This window comes from Sphaeramia orbicularis, chromosome 8 (genome assembly GCF_902148855.1).
Source record: "Sphaeramia orbicularis chromosome 8, fSphaOr1.1, whole genome shotgun sequence".
NCBI lineage: Eukaryota > Metazoa > Chordata > Actinopteri > Kurtiformes > Apogonidae > Sphaeramia > Sphaeramia orbicularis.
Genome location: NC_043964.1, coordinates 38,692,372 through 38,713,141, shown reverse-complemented (window position 1 = coordinate 38,713,141; position 20,770 = coordinate 38,692,372). Strand labels below are relative to the sequence as shown.

General features: G+C 37.2%; 1 protein-coding gene across 2 annotated transcripts in view; it reads right to left on the bottom strand.

Annotated features, from left to right (window-relative positions):
• Window positions 1-351: 351 nt before the first annotated feature.
• Window positions 352-20,770, bottom strand: part of ciita (class II, major histocompatibility complex, transactivator) — a 47,241-nt gene continuing 26,822 nt past the window's right edge. For both annotated transcript variants that reach the window (XM_030142178.1, XM_030142179.1), the window contains exons 12-22: window positions 19,897-20,114; window positions 16,523-17,835; window positions 15,467-15,994; window positions 12,506-12,685; window positions 7,411-7,482; window positions 7,238-7,318; window positions 7,053-7,136; window positions 3,572-3,655; window positions 3,383-3,466; window positions 1,356-1,439; window positions 352-588 (exon numbers count right to left, since the gene is read on the bottom strand). In XM_030142178.1, coding sequence (XP_029998038.1) covers window positions 513-588; window positions 1,356-1,439; window positions 3,383-3,466; window positions 3,572-3,655; window positions 7,053-7,136; window positions 7,238-7,318; window positions 7,411-7,482; window positions 12,506-12,685; window positions 15,467-15,994; window positions 16,523-17,835; window positions 19,897-20,114 — 2,804 coding nt within the window. In that variant the 3' untranslated portion in view covers window positions 352-512. The remainder of the gene's footprint in view (window positions 589-1,355; window positions 1,440-3,382; window positions 3,467-3,571; window positions 3,656-7,052; window positions 7,137-7,237; window positions 7,319-7,410; window positions 7,483-12,505; window positions 12,686-15,466; window positions 15,995-16,522; window positions 17,836-19,896; window positions 20,115-20,770) is intronic.

Below are 20,770 nucleotides of genomic sequence, written 5' to 3'. Positions count from 1 at the left end.
AAAGCTCAGCTTTTATGACGGTGGGACTCATACAGGTACATGTACATGGTGTCACACATGTAAGATGATGTAGGATGATAATTGTATGGACTATGAAACCTCAAATGTCCATGGAAAATTTGCGGAGACCACGCGTTCACAGTGCGCGCACCCATCCCCTGGGCACTGCAGTGAAAACACTGACCCAGTACTGCACAGACCAGGTCTACTGATGGAACAGGAGCCGCGGGCCCACAGCAGGTGGATGATGCATCTGATTACTGAGGGAGGGGTCCGTGGACACGCCAAAACGGACCGGACCTCCACCTCTGCTTCCTCCTCCGTTTCCATCGCGCATCAGATGAGAGGAGGAGGAGCCTCAGAGCTCAAGCAGAGGGAAGGGGGCGGGGCTTTGGAGGGAGGCGGGTTGTTCATGTTCAAACTTTTACCAAGTGCTGTGAGAAATGCCACATCGGTAGGTATAGCTTTAATGTGTATCTTAAAAAGTCGCTGAGTAGTGTAAAGGTGATGGTCTAATGCCACAGAATCCGTTGATCCCGCTGCTGGAGTCGCTCCAACACCCCGACTGGGATGCACTCGTTCCACATCCTGAATAAAAAAAACAACAGTCAAATATAAGAGATATGGATTAAAAAAAATTACAGAGATGTTTAAAAGTTACACAACAGGAGTGGAAACAAGATAAAGGTGCTTTATTTTGGATGTGACCATGTTAACACTGGTCAACAACAAATTTATTGTTTAAGTTTTTTGAGCTGATTTAGGATCATTTTGGTGTGCTGAATCCAAAAATCACATTAATTTTGCTCAATCAGGTCAACTTTCTGAACTACGCTACATATTGGCTTTTTAACATTTTTGCTTACATTTATGGGCATTTTCACATCATATGATACAAAATTCTTTCATATTTCTTGCAATAAACGAGTTCTGAAGATTTTACTTTTGCTAATTTATGATTAATGTTTTTTTTAATATTACAGGTGAATGAAATGGCTTTGACTAGAAGATCTTGCAAAAATAAGCCTGACGTATTCTGCTACATCTGCGGTGAATACATAATAAATAATAAATACATCCTGTTAGAAAATGATTTTTTTTTCTCTTAAAACCTATTTTGGGTGAGAACTATCTAAAAAATCAACTGATAAAGTCACAAAAATGTAATCAATTTTGTGAGAAGATCAAATTTTTCAAAATCAAATTAGCAAAAAAAACCTGACCTGATTGAGAAAAACAGATGTCATTTTTGGATTTAGCGGTGCAAAATGGTCCTAATTCAGTTGAAAAAACCTAGACAACTTGCAAAAACCATTTTTTTGTAACCCAGTGTAATGAATGCAGAGTTTTCTCACCTCAGAGACCTAATTTGTTTACAGTGTCCCAGACTGGTCCCCAAACTCTGAGCTCCAACATCTGTTAGCTTGTTATATGCCACACTGTTAAATAGAATGGGAAAAGAAACAACACAATAATTAAAGGCTCAAATACTTCATATACTCTGTGTATCGGGGTCTCCAGAACAGGGATGTCACTGCAAATGCCCTCTTCTATCAGTTCTGTCTTTTATTCAACATTGCCTAAGGTCTGGCTTTTAACACTACCCATGTTCTTACTATTTATGTGTTTCAATGCTTTTAAAATTTTTACTCTAAGGGATGAAATTACTCCAACACTTTTTAAATCAACTTGTTGTATTAATTATATATATATTTTTCCCAATATTTTTTATTGAAGAAAAATCGAACACTTCCAATCACAGAATTGCAATTTACGTTCCCTTTTTTTTTTTCCCCAAGTATAAACATATGTGCACAGAGCAGTGGTTCCCAACCTCTTTTTTGCTTGTGACCTCATTTTAACATCACAAATTTCTGGCGACCCCAGACATTCAAAATGGAGCCTGAAAGTTCATTTGTTTTTGATCATGTAATAGTTTGCTATGCTATGTTGCAAATAAACAGTAATTTTAGTCGACATTTAGTCTATATAATGTATATTATTCTTGACGGAGGCAGAAAAGCCAGGTGTAGGTTACTGCACAAAGTGAGAATTTGATTTTCCTTGGTCAGGATATGTACAGTCAGTCCAGCTTGGATTTACAATTAATACTGAACAAACAAGAACTCAAACTATGAATTATGAAAGAGCTGCAGCATCTGAAACTGACCACAATGAACATTTGACATATAAACAGTCCCACAGTGCTTCAGTTTCAGCTTCACAGTTTGTCATGTCTTATGTATTGTGATGGTCTCTCTCAACTCACCATACATAGTACTTTTTTTTTTTTTGTTAATCAATTACTAGAAATTTCAGGTGACCCCATGTGACCCCAAGGTTGAAAAACACTGTATTAGAGAGTATCAAAAAAAAAAAAAGAAAAAAAAGAAATAAAATAAAATAAAATGTATAATAAAATAAACAAATTGCACCCCCACCCCAGCTCATCCTGACCAGTACAAAATAATAGTTACTTATGTATTATAAAGTACACACATCTAAAAACGCACTTTTTCTCATTAGCTTTTAATCAGTGAGTGATGTCTGTTTTTTTTGTTTTTGTTTTTTTTTATGCTGTTTTTAACAGATTTTAATTTGTCTTTGTTTTTATGATGGTTGTATTTTGTTGTTCTTAGCCTGCTTAACACCCTGTGTTATCACTAGTTTTATTTACTTATTTAATCCCTTGTTTTATGTTTGGTGTACGGCACTTTGGCCAGCTGTAAAGTTCTTAAAGTGCTTTATAAATAAAGTTGGTATGGTATGGTATGGTAAAATACAACAACAGGCACACATTCATCAGGCAGTACCTCTAAGTTTGTAAAATAAGAAATAAAGCGTTGCCATTTGTGGAAAAAACTTGTCAGTACATCCTCTTAATGTGAATTTCATATTTTTGAGTTTTAGAAAAGACATGATGTCTTTAAGCCACCGGGAGATGGAAGGATATTTAGCAGACTTCCACTGTACCAATGTATTAATTATATTTTTTCTATTTATTGAATCTCGGTGGGAAAGGTGTAACATATAGACTAGGTGTAATACATAATTGGGATTATGCTGACTTCAAGATTTTGTGACTGAGTTGTTTTATGATTGTATGTGTCTGAATGTGAATGCAGCAAAGTGTAGCACTGTTGTACAAAGCGTATTTCCTGTATGGGAAAATAAAGTTTACCCTGATCCTGAATTAGCTTTCATGGTTCCTTTTTTTTATGTGTTTTTTTTCTATGTCAAGTTTGATAAAAGCTATAAATGAAATACAAAAAATCACAGTGGATTTCATAGTTTGTTGGATGAAATGTGTCAGAACAGTTGCTCCTTTACAACAAACACCAACATCCATAAATGTCTAATAAAATATAAAATAGATTCTTACTCCAGGTCAGCGAGTGAAGCCATGTGTGGGAGGGCGGCCGCTAAACTCTCAGCCCCTTCGTCAGAAATCACATTACGGTAGAGACTGGAAATAACCACGTGGACAGAGAGAGAGGGAAGTGAAATTATGTGGGTCCACAGTATGTATGCTATTATTATAGGTGTCACTATGAGTGTGTGTGTCTTGTACCTTAAACGGTGCAGTTTGGGCAGATGCATCAATGTGTCTGCCAGTTTCTTTACCCCGCGATCCCCTATGCAGTTCTGGGACAAACTGGAAACAAAACAGAGCACACAGTTAAAGATGTTGTATGTAGTATTTATACTTTCAAATATTAAAATCAATATAAAAGTCTCATTAGTGTTTAGAATGAGGAGCTTCTGAGTTGTGTTAAAGATGCTAATGTATTGGATTGTACAGATATGGGTGCTTCCATGATACTGGTCCCTAAAAACAGGACATGGGGGCTAAATATTCAAACCAGATGCAGACTAATGTTATGAAGCAAGTTTGGAAGCATTTTGGGTCTATTTTAAAAATAAATACTGAGATACAAGAGAAAATATTTTTCAGAAAAAACACATTTTTATATTATTTTTAATACAAAAATCCGAATCTAACAGTAAAAAGGACATGAAAATTACATAGTACTATTTTTTTTTTATATCTCTTTATTCTCTTACAGGTACATTTTGGGAATTGAACTAAATATCGATGGCCAAAAAACAAAACCTCTTATCTGCAAATTTTTAGATTTTGAGTTTTCACATTAAATGGTGAGAACAAGGATGATATTGTTAACACACTATAGAAAGAGAGTCTGAGAACAGTAGAATATGCTTGGATATCTTTAACAAAGACCATACTACAATAAAACTAAACATTTTTTTTTGTTTCCTGAAAAAAGTGATTTTTTCAGATAGGAGGTTTTGTATTCTGGCCATCGTTATGCAAAGTAGAGTGTTTAACAAAAATGACTGCTGTTGCAAAATCATTCACGATTTATGTGTTTAACTGGGCAGGTTCTGCATGTAACACAAGTGGACACGATGGGTTACATACAAAACCTGGAATGAGACTGAGATTCATGAAAAACCTTCATGTCTGGATTCGAAAAACCACTAGGATCACCAAATTTAACATATTGTCTTTATTTATAGTGGTATATAAAACCATTTCAAGCCATGTTTTCCAGATCAAATGCACTGACACCTCGGTAGTTTTTCATGTCCCAATTTTGGTCCCAATATTTTATTAAAAATCCATTAGTTATGGGATGGCTCAGAGCAAGAGTATAATTTTTTTGCATTTATCTGAGGTCATTGTTAGGTACATCCTGGGGGGAAATATGTCTAAATGTCTCTTTTATTATTGGGTCTAAAAAGCTGGCAAAGTGCCAGGTACTAAAGTGAACCCAGTTTCATAGAAGCACCGACACGCACTGAATATATTCATACTGATGGATCATCACCACTAGAGAGAGTAGTGAGTCAATCTGTCGGTCCCCCATGATGAGGAAAACTAACACCATGGGGCCAAAGTGACAAAATGGCATGAGAACAACTAAGAAACAACTTTTAGAGTCAAAGAAAGTGACAACGTGATAAAAGTTACAAACACTGTTGTTGTTTTCACCACTGGACTCAGCTCTAAATGAAAAGAACGGAGTTTGATGCTGAACTCACACTGTTTCTTCTACACATGAGAGTTTGAATATGAATCTTATGAAGGTATAAAGTAAATATGTGATGTTATTGTCTTTGCTAAGTTGTTGTTTGTTCATCCATGGTTCAGACTAAACTGACAGTCCTGATCTTGTTTGGATGATTCCAAACAGACCTTTAGTGCAGGTACTGATAACACAAACTGTAAAGAAAACAAAGGTGATTTGTGGTTTTACTGTGTTTGTTTTCAGTCTAAAAAAAAGAGCTAAGCTAACAGAGCTATAATGTAAACACTCAGCTGCATGTGAAGCTTATACGACTGTTGTTTGATCAAAATTTGATCTGTGAGTTTTTGTTTGAAGAAGAAAATTTGCTGATACTATAATACAGATGTGTGTCAACTATGAACTTTATACTTTATTCTGTGAGTGATACAGTCTGTGGATACATAGCGTTGATTCGTTGGTGTTTTTTGGAGTCATGGATGTAATCTGGTACGCAACCTCCCCTTGATGTTGAGAGTTTGGAATATCAACATTATATACCCTTTAATGTAGTACAACACACATTAAGGCATTTTTTGTTGTTATTCAAAATAGCTAGTCTTTTATTACCATTCTCACAGCTGAGTAGTATTCAGTGTTGGGAGTAATGTGTTATAAAAGTAATGCATTACAGTAACAGATTACTTTTTGCTGTAATTCAGTAGTGTAAGGCATTACTAATCAATTTTCAGTAATATTTTACACACATATTTTACATGTTCAATAGTGTTTGTGTTACAACTCACTTTTTGACCATAATTTAATTGCTCAAATAAAAAACAAAACAAAACAAAAAAAACAGCAAGACCGTGAGACCTTAAGGCACAGGTGTCAAACATGTGGCCCGGGGGCCAAATCTGGCCCGGCAAAGGCTCCAATCTGGCCCGCAAGATGAATTTACAAAGTGCAATTTAGGGCATCAAACTCAAAAATAATATCATAATAACCTACAAATAATGACAACACCAATTTTTTCTCTTTGATTTAGTGCAAAAAACATTAAATTATGAAAATATTTACATTTACAAACTATCCTTTAACAATAAAATGTGAATAACCTGAACAAATATGAACAACTTGAAATGCCTAAAGAAAATTAAGGGCAATTTTAACAATATTCTGCCTGTTACTAAAAGTTTTGTGCCTTTGTAAATCTGATCTGTAATGTATATGTAAGTTGAGGCACAATATTGATAAAATTGTACTTATATATATATTTTTTTAACAAATTTCATTTTTGTCAGGCTATTCACATCCTTTTTGTTTGGATAGTTTGTAAATGTAAATACTGGCATAATAGAATGTCATTTTTTGCACTAAAACCATTTGGAGTTGTCATTATTTATTGGCTATCATGCTATTATTACACTGGTCTGGCCCACTTCAGATTAAATTGGGCTGAATGTGGCCCCTGGAAGAAAATGAATTTGACACCCCTGCCTTAAGGAATCAAAAATTTGGCAGGAAAGTTCTATTTCCTGCTGGTGTTCAGTCAATAGGCGAAGATGGTAGAAGACCATTGTCCACATGGACGTATGTTCATTATTAACCCTAATCCTGCTTTACAGAAGCTAGTTAGCATGATCCCTGTGATCAGCAATGACAAGGTAAGCTAACGTTTCTATGACTAGTTAGAATTCTGTATCAATTGCGGATTTATTCACTGCCATCCTGTTGGAATAAATGCAAGCATTCCTGCTGGGATTCAAACATTGTACCTCTCTCCTATCTTTTGTATTTGAGGGGGGGTTGAGTTCTACTGCGCACGCAAAATTTATGACGAGAGTCTGTATGTAACTCAAAAGTAATATAGGAGTCATGTAACGCATTACAATTCTGATACAGTAATACTGTAAGGTAAGGAATTGCTTTTAAATACCGATAAAAAGTAATCTGTAATGTATTACAGTTTGGAAGTAACTTGCACAACATTGGTCGTTTTACTCTATATGTCACACTCACTTGAGTATCTCCAGGGAACAAAGTGGGACCAGAGCATCGGCCAGTTTCTCTGCTCCGTCATCTCCAATCTTACTGTTTTCCAGACTAAAGGAGAAAAGAACAACACTGTCAGATACTGCAGACACTTAAATACTGCAGCACTAATGCAATAAGGGAGGAGTAGAAGTAAAGGTGTGTGTATTTACTCTAAGTGCTGCAGGTTATGGAGACCAGGCAGGAGCTCCCACAGCTTTGGAAGAGCCAGTGGGCCGTTCTCAGGACCGAACCTAAAGGAAAACAAGAGTCATCAGCTTCCACATCATCAACAACCGCATCTTCGTCATCATCATTTCACTGTCAAATGTCAAAACATACTCACTCAAACTCTAGCTTCTGTAGCTCTTTGACTGCTGGTACTCCGTCAGCCAGGACAGAATCTGATTGGCTGGGACTACAACAGGAAATGACACACACGCACACACATACTTATCAGGTGTTGAACACATATGACTGACCTGGTGCCAAGTATATCTCAGTGTTTTCTGTACACTTTCAGGAACCTGAACTCGTACTTTCAGGAACTGAGAGATTCCTTTAGAACATTTCCACTGTGATCTGAGAAGATCAGGCAAATTAGTTTTGTGACGCACAAAAACTTGTTTTTACACATCATTTGGCCCACGCTGTTGCCCATGTTGTCGGTCTACTGGTCATATGTTTTCCACTGAGACTTCAAGGTAGAGCGTGTGTATACAGTACACTTTTAGACATAGAGGCTGAAAATAATAACATAAATAGAAAAAGTACACATATTCTGTCCTCAGGTAGGCATTTATACACACTGTAAAAAATGACTGTAGAATCAACACCAAAAAGTTGTAAAATTGCAACATAAAAAAACTGTAAGTGACAATACAATGCAAAGTTGTTTATTTGAAAAGATTTTTGTGTTAACGATTTGATCAAATATAGCTGTAGTTTTTACAGGAAGAGTATGTGAACAAAACCAGACTTTTATGTAGAAATTAGGTATTTCTATTGTTTTTAGAAAATAAAACTGTAAATTGAAATACAATGTGGTGCCGTTTAAATTGTAAGACCATAATGGTGAAACAATGGCATATTTGCTTTTTTATACATACATACATACATACATACATATATATATATATATATATATATATATATATATATATATATATATATATATATATATATATATATATATGTATATATACAGTACAGGCCAAAAGTTTGGACACACCTTCTCATTCTTCGCATTTTCTTTATTTTCATGACTATTTACATTGTAGATTCTCACTGAAGGCATCAAAACTATGAATGAACACATGTGGAATTATGTACTTAACAAAAAAGTGTGAAATAACTGAAAACATCTCTTATATTCTAGTTTCTTCAAAGTAGCCACCCTTAGCTCTGATGACTGCCTTGCACACCCTTGGCATTCTCTTGATGAGCATCAAGAGGTAGTCACCTGAAATGGTTTTCACTTCACAGGTGTGCCTTGTCAGGGTTACTTAGTGGAATTTCTTGCCTTATTGATGGGGTTGGGACCATCAGTTGTGTTGTGCAGAAGTCAGGTTGATGCACAGCTGACAGCCCTATTGGACAACTGTTAGAATGCATATTATGGCGAGAACCAATCAGCTAAGTAAAGACAAACGAGTGGCCATCATTACTTTAAGAAATGAAGGTCAGTCAGTCTAGAAAATTTCAAAAACTTTGAATGTGTCCCCAAGTGCAGTCGCAAAAACCATCAAGCGCTCCAACGAAACTGGCTCACATGAGGACCGCCCCAGGAAAGGAAGACCAAGAGTCACCTCTGATGCTGAAGATAAGTTCATCTGAGTCACCAGCCTCAGAAATCACAAATTAACAGCAGCTCAGATTAGAGACCAGATGAATACCACACAGAGCTCTAGCAGCAGACACATCTCTACAACAACTGTTAAGAGGAGACTGCGTGAATCAGGCCTTCATGGTCAAATAGCTGCTAGGAAACCACTGCTCAGGAGAGGCAACAAACACAAGAGATTTATTTGGGCCAAGAAACCCAAGGAATGGACATTAGACCAGTGGAAATCTGTGCTTTGGTCTGATGAGTCCAAATTTGAGATCTTTGGATCCAACCGCCGTGTCTTTGTGCGACGCAGAAAAGGTGAACGGATGGATGCTACATGCCTGGTTCCCACCGTGAAGCATGGAGGGGGAGGTGTGATGGTGTGGGGGTGCTTTGCTGGTGACACTGTTGGGGATTTATTCAAGATTGAAGGCAACCTGAATCAGCATGGCTACCACAGCATCCTGAAGTGACATGCCATTCCATCCGGTCTGCGTTTAGTTGGACCATCATTTATGTTTCAACAGGACAATGACCCCAAACACACCTCCAGGCTGTGTGAGGGATATTTGACCAAGAAGGAGAGTGATGGAGTGCTGCGCCAGATGACCTGGCCTCCACAGTCACCGGACCTGAACCCAATCGAGATGGTTTGGGGTGAGCTGGACCGCAGAGTGAAGGCAAAAGGGCCAACAAGTGCTAAGCATCTCTGGGAACTTCTTCAAGACTGTTAGGAAACCATTTCAGGTGACTACCTCTTGAAGCTCATCAAGAGAATGGCAAGAGTGTGCAAAACAGTCATCAGAGCTAAGGGTGGCTACTTTGAAGAAACTAGAATATAAGAGATGTTTTCAGTTATTTCACACTTTTTTGTTAAGTACATAATTCCACATGTGTTCATTCATAGTTTTGATGCCTTCAGTGAGAATCTACAATGTAAATAGTCATGAAAATAAAGAAAATGCAAAGAATGAGAAGGTGTGTCCAAACTTTTGGCCTGTACTGTATATAAAAGTTATAAAAAAGTAAACATTTAACAATGTAATATTTTAAATTTGTAAATTAATGGGTTGGTAGAATTGGTAGAGCAGCTCGTCCAATAACCAAAGGGTTGGTGGTTCAAATCCTGGCTCTGACTGTCCATATGTCCAAGTGTCCATGGAAGACACTGAACCCTAAATTGCTCCCAGTTGGACCTGGTGGATTTGGAAAGTGCTTCGGACACCATGAAGGTGGAGAAAATGTGCTAAATAAGTGCAGTCCATTTACCATTTAAATCCAGCGTTAAATCTATATGTTTAAACTGTTAAATCTACACGTTACTCCACAAATATGTTTACAGTTGGATGTGTTTTTTACAGTATTGTTCTGGTAACCACAGCTGCCAGTTTTTTTTCCGTAAAAACAACAGGATTTTTTTTACAGTGTAAGGAAGACTGGTCCAGCTCAAGTGAAAAAGTACAGTATGGAGTAGGGATGGAAACAATTAATCAACTATCAATTAATGATCAATAAGAATTTGCTCGACGGCATCTCCCCGCTCCTTGAAATCCGTCCCCCACATGAACCTTTCTTCTAAACTGCCCCTCTTCAGATCCATTTATTTTATTTAATTTCTCTGCAGAATTTATTTAGTTCTACTACATAAATGTCATTGCCTGTACTGTATCCCTAATGGTACAATAAATCAATCATTAAGGAATATGACATGCTTTTTTCATGAAGTTTATAAACAATATTTAGCTTTTATTCTATAGACCCTATTGTAAGAGAAATTCAGGTTCACAGGAATATCACTGCTTATCAATTAATCATTAATCGATCGACAAGGTCAACCAACTAATGATTAATAAATAAATTAATAATTTGCATCCCTAGTATGATGTCTAATGCCTCCTGTTTAACCCTAAATGACCCCCATAACAATCTAATATGAATACTATTAAAGTACTGTCATTTCATATATATATAAAAAAATACAGTCTAATAAGAATAATGAACATTAGCTTCACTCCGATGTGCAAATCAGTTTTTAATGTAAGCAACACGACTTTGTGTCTTGTTACATCCTTTATGTTGTTTTCACTGTGTCACATTTATTTTGTGTAATCTGCACCATAGAAGGGGATTGACGTAATGTGTTTTAGGGTAAAATTGGCACAATGACACAAAAGCTTGAACACCAAAGTACTGAGTGAGTTAAAATATACACAGAAAAAGTGAAAACATGTCAGATATAATGAATATTAAAGGAGTGATATTTTGCTTTTTTAAATAGAATTATGCATTTTCAAACATTTCCCTGTGGTCTACATAAACTGTAAATGTTATACTTGGGTCTGAATTCTTCATTAATTCAACTCCACAGGTCCATCTTCAACCCTATTTCTGAGTAATGACACCAGAAAGGTCGTTTTGAGCGCTGGCCCTTTAAATGCACATGAGCCCAGCCCCTCCAGGTTGTTGACCATGCCTTGTGTCCCGTTAAACCACTTGTGTTCGTTAATACAACCAACAACTGAACATTTTAGGTAATTGTCTCGAAGTCTGGACATATTTTCAGTATGGACTACAACCGCTGCTGCTGACAAACAATTATGGCATAATCTGAGAAATGTTCATCTGAAGTCTTGACTTTGTGCAAATGTAGTTATAGACGTAACAAATTAAGCAGGAATTAAAACGGGTTGTAGAAATCCACTTGATTTTTGCCAAAATGAATATAAAGATAGCTTTGCAGCACCTGGAGGGTTCAAATTCAAACTTTATGAACTATTAGGGTCCAAATACACTAATAAATGTACCAAAGACTAATAAAAGTGGGTTTAGCAAAATATGACCCCTTTAAGTAGAATACAGATACTGGAAAATTTTAGGTAAGTACAGTAACAAAGTGTTTGCATTAACCCATAAAGACCCAGTGTTTCTTTTGTTACTATTCCAGAATAAATTTGTCTGTGGAGTTAACCTTTATTAAGTGATTTATCAGCATTTATTATAATACTATCCTCTGTATTTAGCAGTTTATCAGTGAAAATCATATATTTTCCCATATTAAATCTACTGTTCATGTAGATGTTCACAAAAGCTCAGATTAAAGTTGAGGGCTATTATATCAGAAACAGAAAAAACTGAAGAAAAAGTGACTTTTTCAGTAAAATCTACCATTAACTGAGCATAAACCGAGAGCCTCCATTCACTGTCGTTAATCAAACTCCATTGGTTTTACTGGTGAATCAATGTTGTTTTCACATTCACTACAGAGGTTCAGAACATCCAAAAAAGACACGTGATGCTGTTAGAAAAGCTGAAAAACTGCATTTTAAAATAAATATTTACATGTAGTCATAGGGTTAGTGGATCAACAGATATTCAACATGTTAGATCAGTAGATGCTTTAGGTCGCTAGTGGTTGTTTGGGTCTTTATGGGTTAAGTTACTTCTGACCTCTGTGAGTGTTGACCAAACAGAATACAGCTAAACTTCTTCAACAATAAAATGAAAAAGTGGAATAAAGTCCCAGGATCTGGACTACATTTCAGAAAACGTCCTCCCCAGTGTTCTAGTTCCTAAGTCTCAGTACTATTTTCTGTGTGAACCTGTGGCGTCCTACCTGTCTGAAAGTCTCCTGTGAGTGTGAATGTCCACCAGCTTTGCCAGATGTTCTATGTGGGACACCTGTGTGGCTTTCAGAGGGTGGATCTTGAACTTGGACACAGCTCCATGTAGGAGTTCCTCTTCAACGCTCTGCTCCAGCTGCTCCCACAGCGTAATGGCATCAGCAATGCACGCCCTAAAGACACCCAGAGGTTCAGGCTGTGTTTAACAAGATTAATGTGGATCCCTCTAGTTTTTACTACCCTCTTAGCATCTGAATTTCTGCTAGTGTTTATTTTCTGCCATATTCTTTTTACCTAATCTCAGGCACTACTGACAGTTTTTGCACCCTTTGAGGACCCTCGAGTCAAAAATGTACATGCACAAAAACTGCTATAAAATCATCAATTTTTCTTTTATTCTGCATTAATCTCCAAAACCACATCAGCTCTGCTCAAAACTACAACCAGTTCTTTCATTCTTTCTTCATTTTAACCCTTTAAATGCCAGTTTGAATACATGATGCAACTGTTATTTAGAAAAAATACATATTTTTTATATCGTGAATATGTCAAAAATGTGCAGCAACATTGATTTCATTGCATTAGTAATATTTATGACAAAATTTGGCTCCAATTTAAGTCCATGAGGCAACGTTGCCATGAGGGTTCTGTGCTGCACAAAAACTACTAATGCTACTAATGTTATTGCTAATCTTTGACATGTCCAAGACTCTGATATAAAACAATGCCACATCTCTCCACCGTGTGTTATATACAAAATATGTCATATCTTGTGTTATTTTTTTTAATAAACCAAGTTGCATCACATATTCAAACTGGCATTTCAAAAGTTAAAATCCTCAAAATTATTGAGCATTTCATAGTTTTGAGAAGAGGTGAAGTGGTTTAAGAGATTTATGTAGAGAACAACTGAAAAAAATTCTGATATATCCCAAGGTTATTATCGTTAACGAAAACTAACGAAATGACGAAAACTAGAACTGTAAAAACATTTTCGTTAACTGAAATGAATAAAAACTATAATTAAAAGAAAAAAATGATAACTAACAAACTGTATTGTGTGCTTACAAAACTAACTAAAACGTATAAAAATTCTGGATAAAATTCCCTTCGTTTTCGTCTTTGTCAATGTCAGATTGATATACAATCGATTTATTTCCCTCAAGCAATTTTAGCTGCTGGCACCATGTGATATTTAACGGTCCGTCACTTCTTGTCACTTGTCGTTTAGTCGTTGTCTCGTCCCCACTCTACCTGGAAACATGGAGACTAAAGTTGGGAGAAAGCAGCAGAGTCCTGTCTGGGATTTATTTGAATTCGACGGAGAAGGAGATGAAAGATATAAAGAAAGTAAAAGTAAACTAAAACTTAGCATTTAGAAAATAACGAAAACTAATTAAAACTAGCAAACCTGCTCTAAAAACTAATTAAAACTAACTGAATTAGAGGTAATAAAAAAGTCAAAACTAAATAAAACTAAACTATAATGAAAAATCCAAAACTATTATAACCTTGATATATCCTCCTGAGACCCAGCAATGCATTTTTGTCCTCTATTGGACAAGAGTTTCATAGCTTTACTTAAAAAAAAACAAAAAACAAAACCCTGTCCACTGCAAAGGACATTTCATTAAAAAAAGGCATCTGAAAAAAAACTGTTGCACTATGCTGTTTTTGATCAAGACACTTATTTAATTTGTAGATATTGTGTATATTGTGAGTGAGTGAGTGAGTGAGTGAATGCCTCATATATAAATGCAACACCGGATTATCGAATGGTACAGTATGATTGTCTTAAATGATGTATATTTTATACTTGTACTGCAGTGTTGTGGAAAAGCCCAACTGGGGACTGGAGTTGAGAATTAGCACTAGCTATAAACTCTATATGCATCACATCAGCTGCAAACTTGTAATTATGTTTGACTGCATTGTCCCTGTCAAATAAATAAATAAATAAATAAATAAATAAATAAAATTTAATGTAATGTTTACTTAGCTGGGTCTAAGGAGGATATGATGATTTTATAGAAGTTTTTGTTGCATGTACATTTTTGGCTTGAGAGTCCTGAGAGCAGGTTTATAACAGTTTTGAATTTTTCATTATAGTCTAGTTTTATTTAGTTTTGACTTTTTTTCTGTAATTCAGTTAGTTTTAATTAGTTTTTAGAGCAGGTTTGCTAGTTTTTATTAGTTTTTGTTTTCTTCTAAATGCTTGGTTTTAGTTTAGTTTTATTTTTTCATATTTTCACCATCATAGTCAAAGAAATCCCAAACAGGACTCTGCTGTTTTCTCCCAACTTTAATCTCCATGTTGCCGGGTAGAATGGGGACGAGAAGTCAACTCTAAACGACAAGTGATGAGAAGTACGGACCATGAAGTGCTGTATGGTGGTGGAAAATTGCTCAAATGAAATAAATCTATTTCAAATCAATCCGACATTTACAAAGACGAAAACTAAGGGAATTTTATTTGTAATTTTTATACGTTTTAGTTAGCTTTGTTAACACCCAATACAGTTTCAGTTAGTTATTGTTTTTTTCTTTTAATTACAGTTTTTATTTATTTCAGTTAACGAAAACATTTTTTCAATTCCAGTTTTCGTCATTTTGTTAGTTTTCGTTAACGATAATAACCTTGCCCGAGATGATGCAAAAAGTGACATTAGATAAAAAGAATATGGCAAAAGAGAGACATTCTTGCAGAAATTCATAGGCAGTAACACAAGTGTGATGAGTAAATCAAAAAGAAAAATGACAAAAATGGACAAAAATGGCCTGAGGGTTAAAAATAAAGACTGATACAGTACATTAAAACAAAGCAGTGTTGTAAAGAAACTTAAATATAATGGACGATATGCCACTTATTAAGGCATATCCTAAGGAATGAGATCAATGATTACTTCCAAAATACTCTCAAATGGACACCTGACGGAAAAAGAAAAAAACATTACCTGTATGTGTTGATGTTACTGAGCTCCATAAGGGATCTGAGTCCAGAGATCTGTATCCCTGATTCCCGCAAATCCAAGCTGAAACATCTTCCTTCCCCTCCACCTCGTTGGAGGATGTTCCTCACCGTGAACACATCTGGGGGGCTGAGGGGGACTCCACGAAATGTCAGGAGCTCTGGGAGATTCGCTGCCAGGTGCACAGCTAGTCGTGAGTCTCCTCCACCTTCACTGTGTGTGAAACATCCCTCATAAACATAGTGACACGCCTCCAGGATCTGGGCGGGGCTCAGGTCACCGAGGGAAAGGCCTTCCAGGTGTTTTGTGACTTGATTCTGTTTGGTGACCAACATGTCTCTGAAGGCCGTGTTGGTGTTGTGGTGAAGCCGCTGCAGCTCGGTCCTGTCGTGGAACAGGAGACCGACGGCGAACCGTTGCGTTAGCTCAAGCCCTTCTCTTTGAGGTCGCCGGCGTCCCCTCGCCCCCGTGTTGAAAGGGAGGGTCTGCTGGAACGTACGGTCTGCTACCATTCTGGCAAAACAGAAAGTGGGAGAGGGTAGGGAGAAGTGAAAGAGAGGAAAAGATCCAAGCACTGAAAATAGATACACACTTTCGCTTTCAATTTAGAAAAAAAGAAGTAGATTTATTGTTTCCAGGGTTATTATAGTCAACAAACTGAAAAATAGGTGTGAAAAAATAGTCTGCTCAACTGAAAAAACAAAACAAAACAGGAAATATGGTGAACAATAGAACAGGAGGTGAAATGAAACACAATCGGCTTCCTTTTCATATGTATAACAATAATAAAAAGGATCATGAATGAAGATCACAACACTATAATAGAAGGTTCTAGAATTTGGCAAGTTAGGAATTTCCCAATGATGCCCATAAAACAAAAACTAACACTAAAAATAAATAAACTCATAAGTCACATACTCTTAAAATGAACCAAAACTAAACTGAAATGAAAAAAAGAAAATGAAATTATAACTATTAATCATTTCCATTCTATTGAAAACTTTACTATTATTGTTGAAAGATGAATATACTTATCTGTACCTTGACAAAGACACATGGACTCCTGCCAGGAAACTCTGAAGAAAAGGACTGGCCCACAACAGGATGTGATCATCCGGTTCAGTGGTACAGTCTTTATCATCCTTTGTTTTCTTTTGGACTTTTGTCTTATTTCCCTTTTCCTCTCCTTTTTCAGAAGGTGTCAGTGGGTTACGCAGGAGGAGCCCCGTCCTGAGGCCAAACTCCTTCAGTTTGGTGGACACAGTCTGTTCCCTGGAGACCACAGATGAGTTGGCTTTGACCCCTTCCCAGGCCAAGGAGCTGAGCTGGGAGAGCAACACTTTCTCTGTTCTATCTACATCACCTCCTCCACAAATCTGCACCTCCTCTACCTCTACCTCTACCTGTCCATTGTCCTTGTTCTTATTGCCTCTTCCAGTTCCCCTTGCCCGAGATCGGGTGCATACTGTCTTTCTGGACTGACGCTTCTTCAGTTGAGTACCGGTTGAGATTTGCGTCTGGGTCTCCTCTTCAGATTGCTCGGACCTTTGAGTTTCAGTTTCAGTTTCGGTCTTTGAGTCTTTTCTCCTACGCTCTGCTTCCATTTTCAGATGAAGCACTTGGTGGCACAGCCCTGTCAGAGTTCTTGGTAGGACCTCTGAGTTTTGGGATTGTTCTAAAACCAAGCACACCAGTCGACACAACCCTGGGTTCCAGCAGAGGAGGTTAAGATAGCTGCTGGATTTTAGGCAGTTCATAGCAGAGACCCTGAGGTCAGGATCAGTGAAGTACTTCGACAAATAGGTCTCTACATCTGAGGGAGAGAAGCCACACACATCCAAAAGGCTGTCCGCCCGTCGCAGCAGTGGACCGACATTACCTCTTGGTCTTGTGGAGACTAGAAGAGTGCATCCTGGAAGCAAGACCCTCTGGAGGATGGCAGAGTACACCTGTCTTACTGTATAGGATTGAGCTTTACTGTCTTTTTGCAATGACGCGATCAAGTCTTTCTCTTGAGCCTGAAGGAGTATTTCATATTCCCGCAGCTCCTCAAACCCATCAAAAATGATGAGCACTCGCTTAGGGGCTGCGAGGATTTGAGCAAACACTGCCTCGGGGTCGGTGCAGGAAGGGGCCAAGGAGGAAAGGCTGAGGAGGAGGGTTTGAAGGCTATGGACCGGCTTTGTTAAAGTGAGCGCTTTGCCGTCCAGTAAGAAGACAAAGTCAAACTGGGGGATACAGTCTTTGGACCAGTCCAGACACAGTCTCCTGATACGAGTAGTTTTTCCCATCCCTGCGCTGCCCAGCAGCAGGATGTATCTTTTGGGTTTGTTGCCATCTGAGCTCTCAAAGATCTGCGTTAAATAAATGAACATAATTAGGCGTAAGATACAAACTGGGAATTTGCTTTCAAGTTTGGTCTACATTTAATTTAGCAGTTTAATGGATTTCTTGAAGCTTTTTTCAGATTTAGGTTAAGAATACCTTATTAATTTTTCATTTTTTATTTGCTTTTTTGAGCATTTACAGAATACATGCAAATGCAAAATTCCAAAATCATTCGTCTACACTCGAAAAAGGAGTGGGAAGAAGAAAAATGTTTTCTCATCATCAAATAACTTAACATAATCACATTTTAAATACTCACTCCTGTCCTTAGACTTCAAGCCAGAACAATGAACAAAATAGGCCTATACTAAATTAGAATAAACTCATTTGACAGTATTTACATTATATCACCAAAGTGTGTGTGAAAAATAGAAACAAACTACATTCATAAGAGTTAACCGTTAACTTACACTATAATAATTACATACCAACAATGGTAAGAATAAAACTAAAATACCACTAATGATAAATTACGGCACAGACCAACAATGGTGAGAAAAACTACAATACCACAAGTGGTAATGCACAGCAATAATTACATACCAACAATGGTAAAAAAAACAAAACAAAACAAAAAACTACAGTCTACTGTCGTTAAACCGCCCGCCGTTATACCGCCATTTTCGCTCACCGCTGACCAAAACCATTGCACAAAAATCCCCAATGCATTATTCCATTAGCTACCGCCATTTCCGCCTATCGCCATCCGCCAGCCCAGTTCCATGCACAAACAACACTTATACCATTGATTTCCCGACCGTTATACCGCCAGCGTGATTGCCATCGAGTACACATAAATTTTAACAATGCACTGAAACAAATGCGCCAGACGCTGATCGCGACAAGCTACGAGTAGGTCTACGGAACGGCCACCGTTCATTTATCGCAGAACACTCAGTAGGTCAGGATGTCGGGAAGAGGACGTGGGATTAAGCCAAAGCCTCAAGATGATGGGGTGTCATTTCCCGACACGGTATAATAATGCTTAAAATGTTTCCCCACCTTAAATGATCCCTTACAACATAACAGAATCAAGATTTATTTAGAAACGCAATTAGAACGGGTTAACGGAGGCAGCATAGACATCATATAGTAAAGACATGCACATTATGGACGCAACCCGTTGTAACGCCATTTTCGCTATACCGCCAATTTGGCCGTGAACGGAAGTTGGCGGTATAATGAGAGTAGACTGTACAATATCACGTGTGGTTAGAGTTGCTGCATTCAGGTGTAAGAAAAAGTAGCAGGGAAGAAAGAGTGAATGAAAGCTGGAATGACCGACTATCACTAGTCGCTTTTTCATGGACCCTCAAATTGTGCAAATATAACTTGCGCATAAAAATTTACCAAATGGAAAAACGACAATTTCACAAAAAGTCTCATTTTTCCATTAAAAGTTTTGTAGCGCAAATGGTATATCACATAAAACTGCAATGGAAAGACCTTTTTTTGCAACTAGAGTCAGGTGAATTAAAAAAAAACGAATGTTGACATACGTTACAACAAGCAAAGAAGAAGAAAAAACATGTTCAGTATGTGTGGACACACCAGGAAACCCAATCAATTTTTAATTTAGTACGAGATAGAGGGGTAATATATAATAATAATGAGTATATCTGTAAATCAACACCATATTTATGTTCATCGCCATGTTAATGGAATAACTTCTCATGTCATCTTGCGGTAATAAATAAAAAAATCATCGAATTTGTGATTTAATGGAAAAACCGACATTATGCACTTCTGTTTTTTCGACATTTCGTAAACATCGGTAAAGTTTTGTGCAGATGTCCAATGGAAAAGTGACTACTGTCAAGATGCATCTACTCATCACAGAAGCAACATGGCAGCACCCCTAACCATGATATTTTGACTTTACTTTGAGGCATAAAACAACTGTACATCATCTAAATTCAATATATTCATTCTATGCTTAGGACCGAGTCACCTTCTGTGATATCACATTGAATTGCTGCGAGGAAGATAAAATGTTTGTCATATAATTTTAATTTGTCACCTCTTACCTGATTCATCCCCACCATGTTTTTCTTTCGGTCCGTATCTCCCATGATGACTAACTCCTTCTCCAGGCATTTGTTGGTGTTTTTTCCAGTGCGAGGAATCTCTCTCTGGGTTACTTGGACGTCAACGTAATGAGAGGTCAAGCTGAGGCCTGCTTCCATGTCCTCACAGGTTTGACTCATGTGGGCTTTGGTGTCCTGAATGTAGTCCTTCACAGTTTCTGGAAGAGATTAAAACCTATTAACAAACTGCGCTCACACAGAAATCACTCTGGAGCAATTTGTAACTTTGAGACGTAAAAAAGTTTAGAGCTGCAGTTATTGATTGTTTTTGTAATTGATTAATCTATCGAGTATTTTCTTCGATTTGATTTGATTAAACGTTTATTTGAAGTGGCCAAAAAAAATTGTAAAATCACAAAAAGTATACAGTGTTACCTTGACTTACGAGTGCCTCAATTTAGGAGTTTTCCAAATTTTCGAGCCGGTGCTAGGTAAATATTTTTGCTAGTCAAAACCCGAGTTATGAGTGAGCTTCAGATATGCCACCACTAGCTGGCACAACATCCGCCCAGAATTCCGCGTCTCACTTGTTCACTTTGCATAGTTACCTTGCAGTGGAAGCATCTCTGTTGTGTTGTGCTCGTGTTTTGTGCTTTTTGTGCAGGTACTTAGCCAAATTTTTTTTCCTAACTATGGGTCTGACCTCTTTTCACCTCTTCCAGACACACGGTAAAGCATTTCAGCACCTCCCCTGCGGACAGTGACTAGACTTTGCTGTGCTGCAGGAGATAATACCTGTAATACCTAATATCACCATAATCTTAGAATTCCATTTAAAAAACTAACAAAATAAAATAAATTTAAATTAAATACT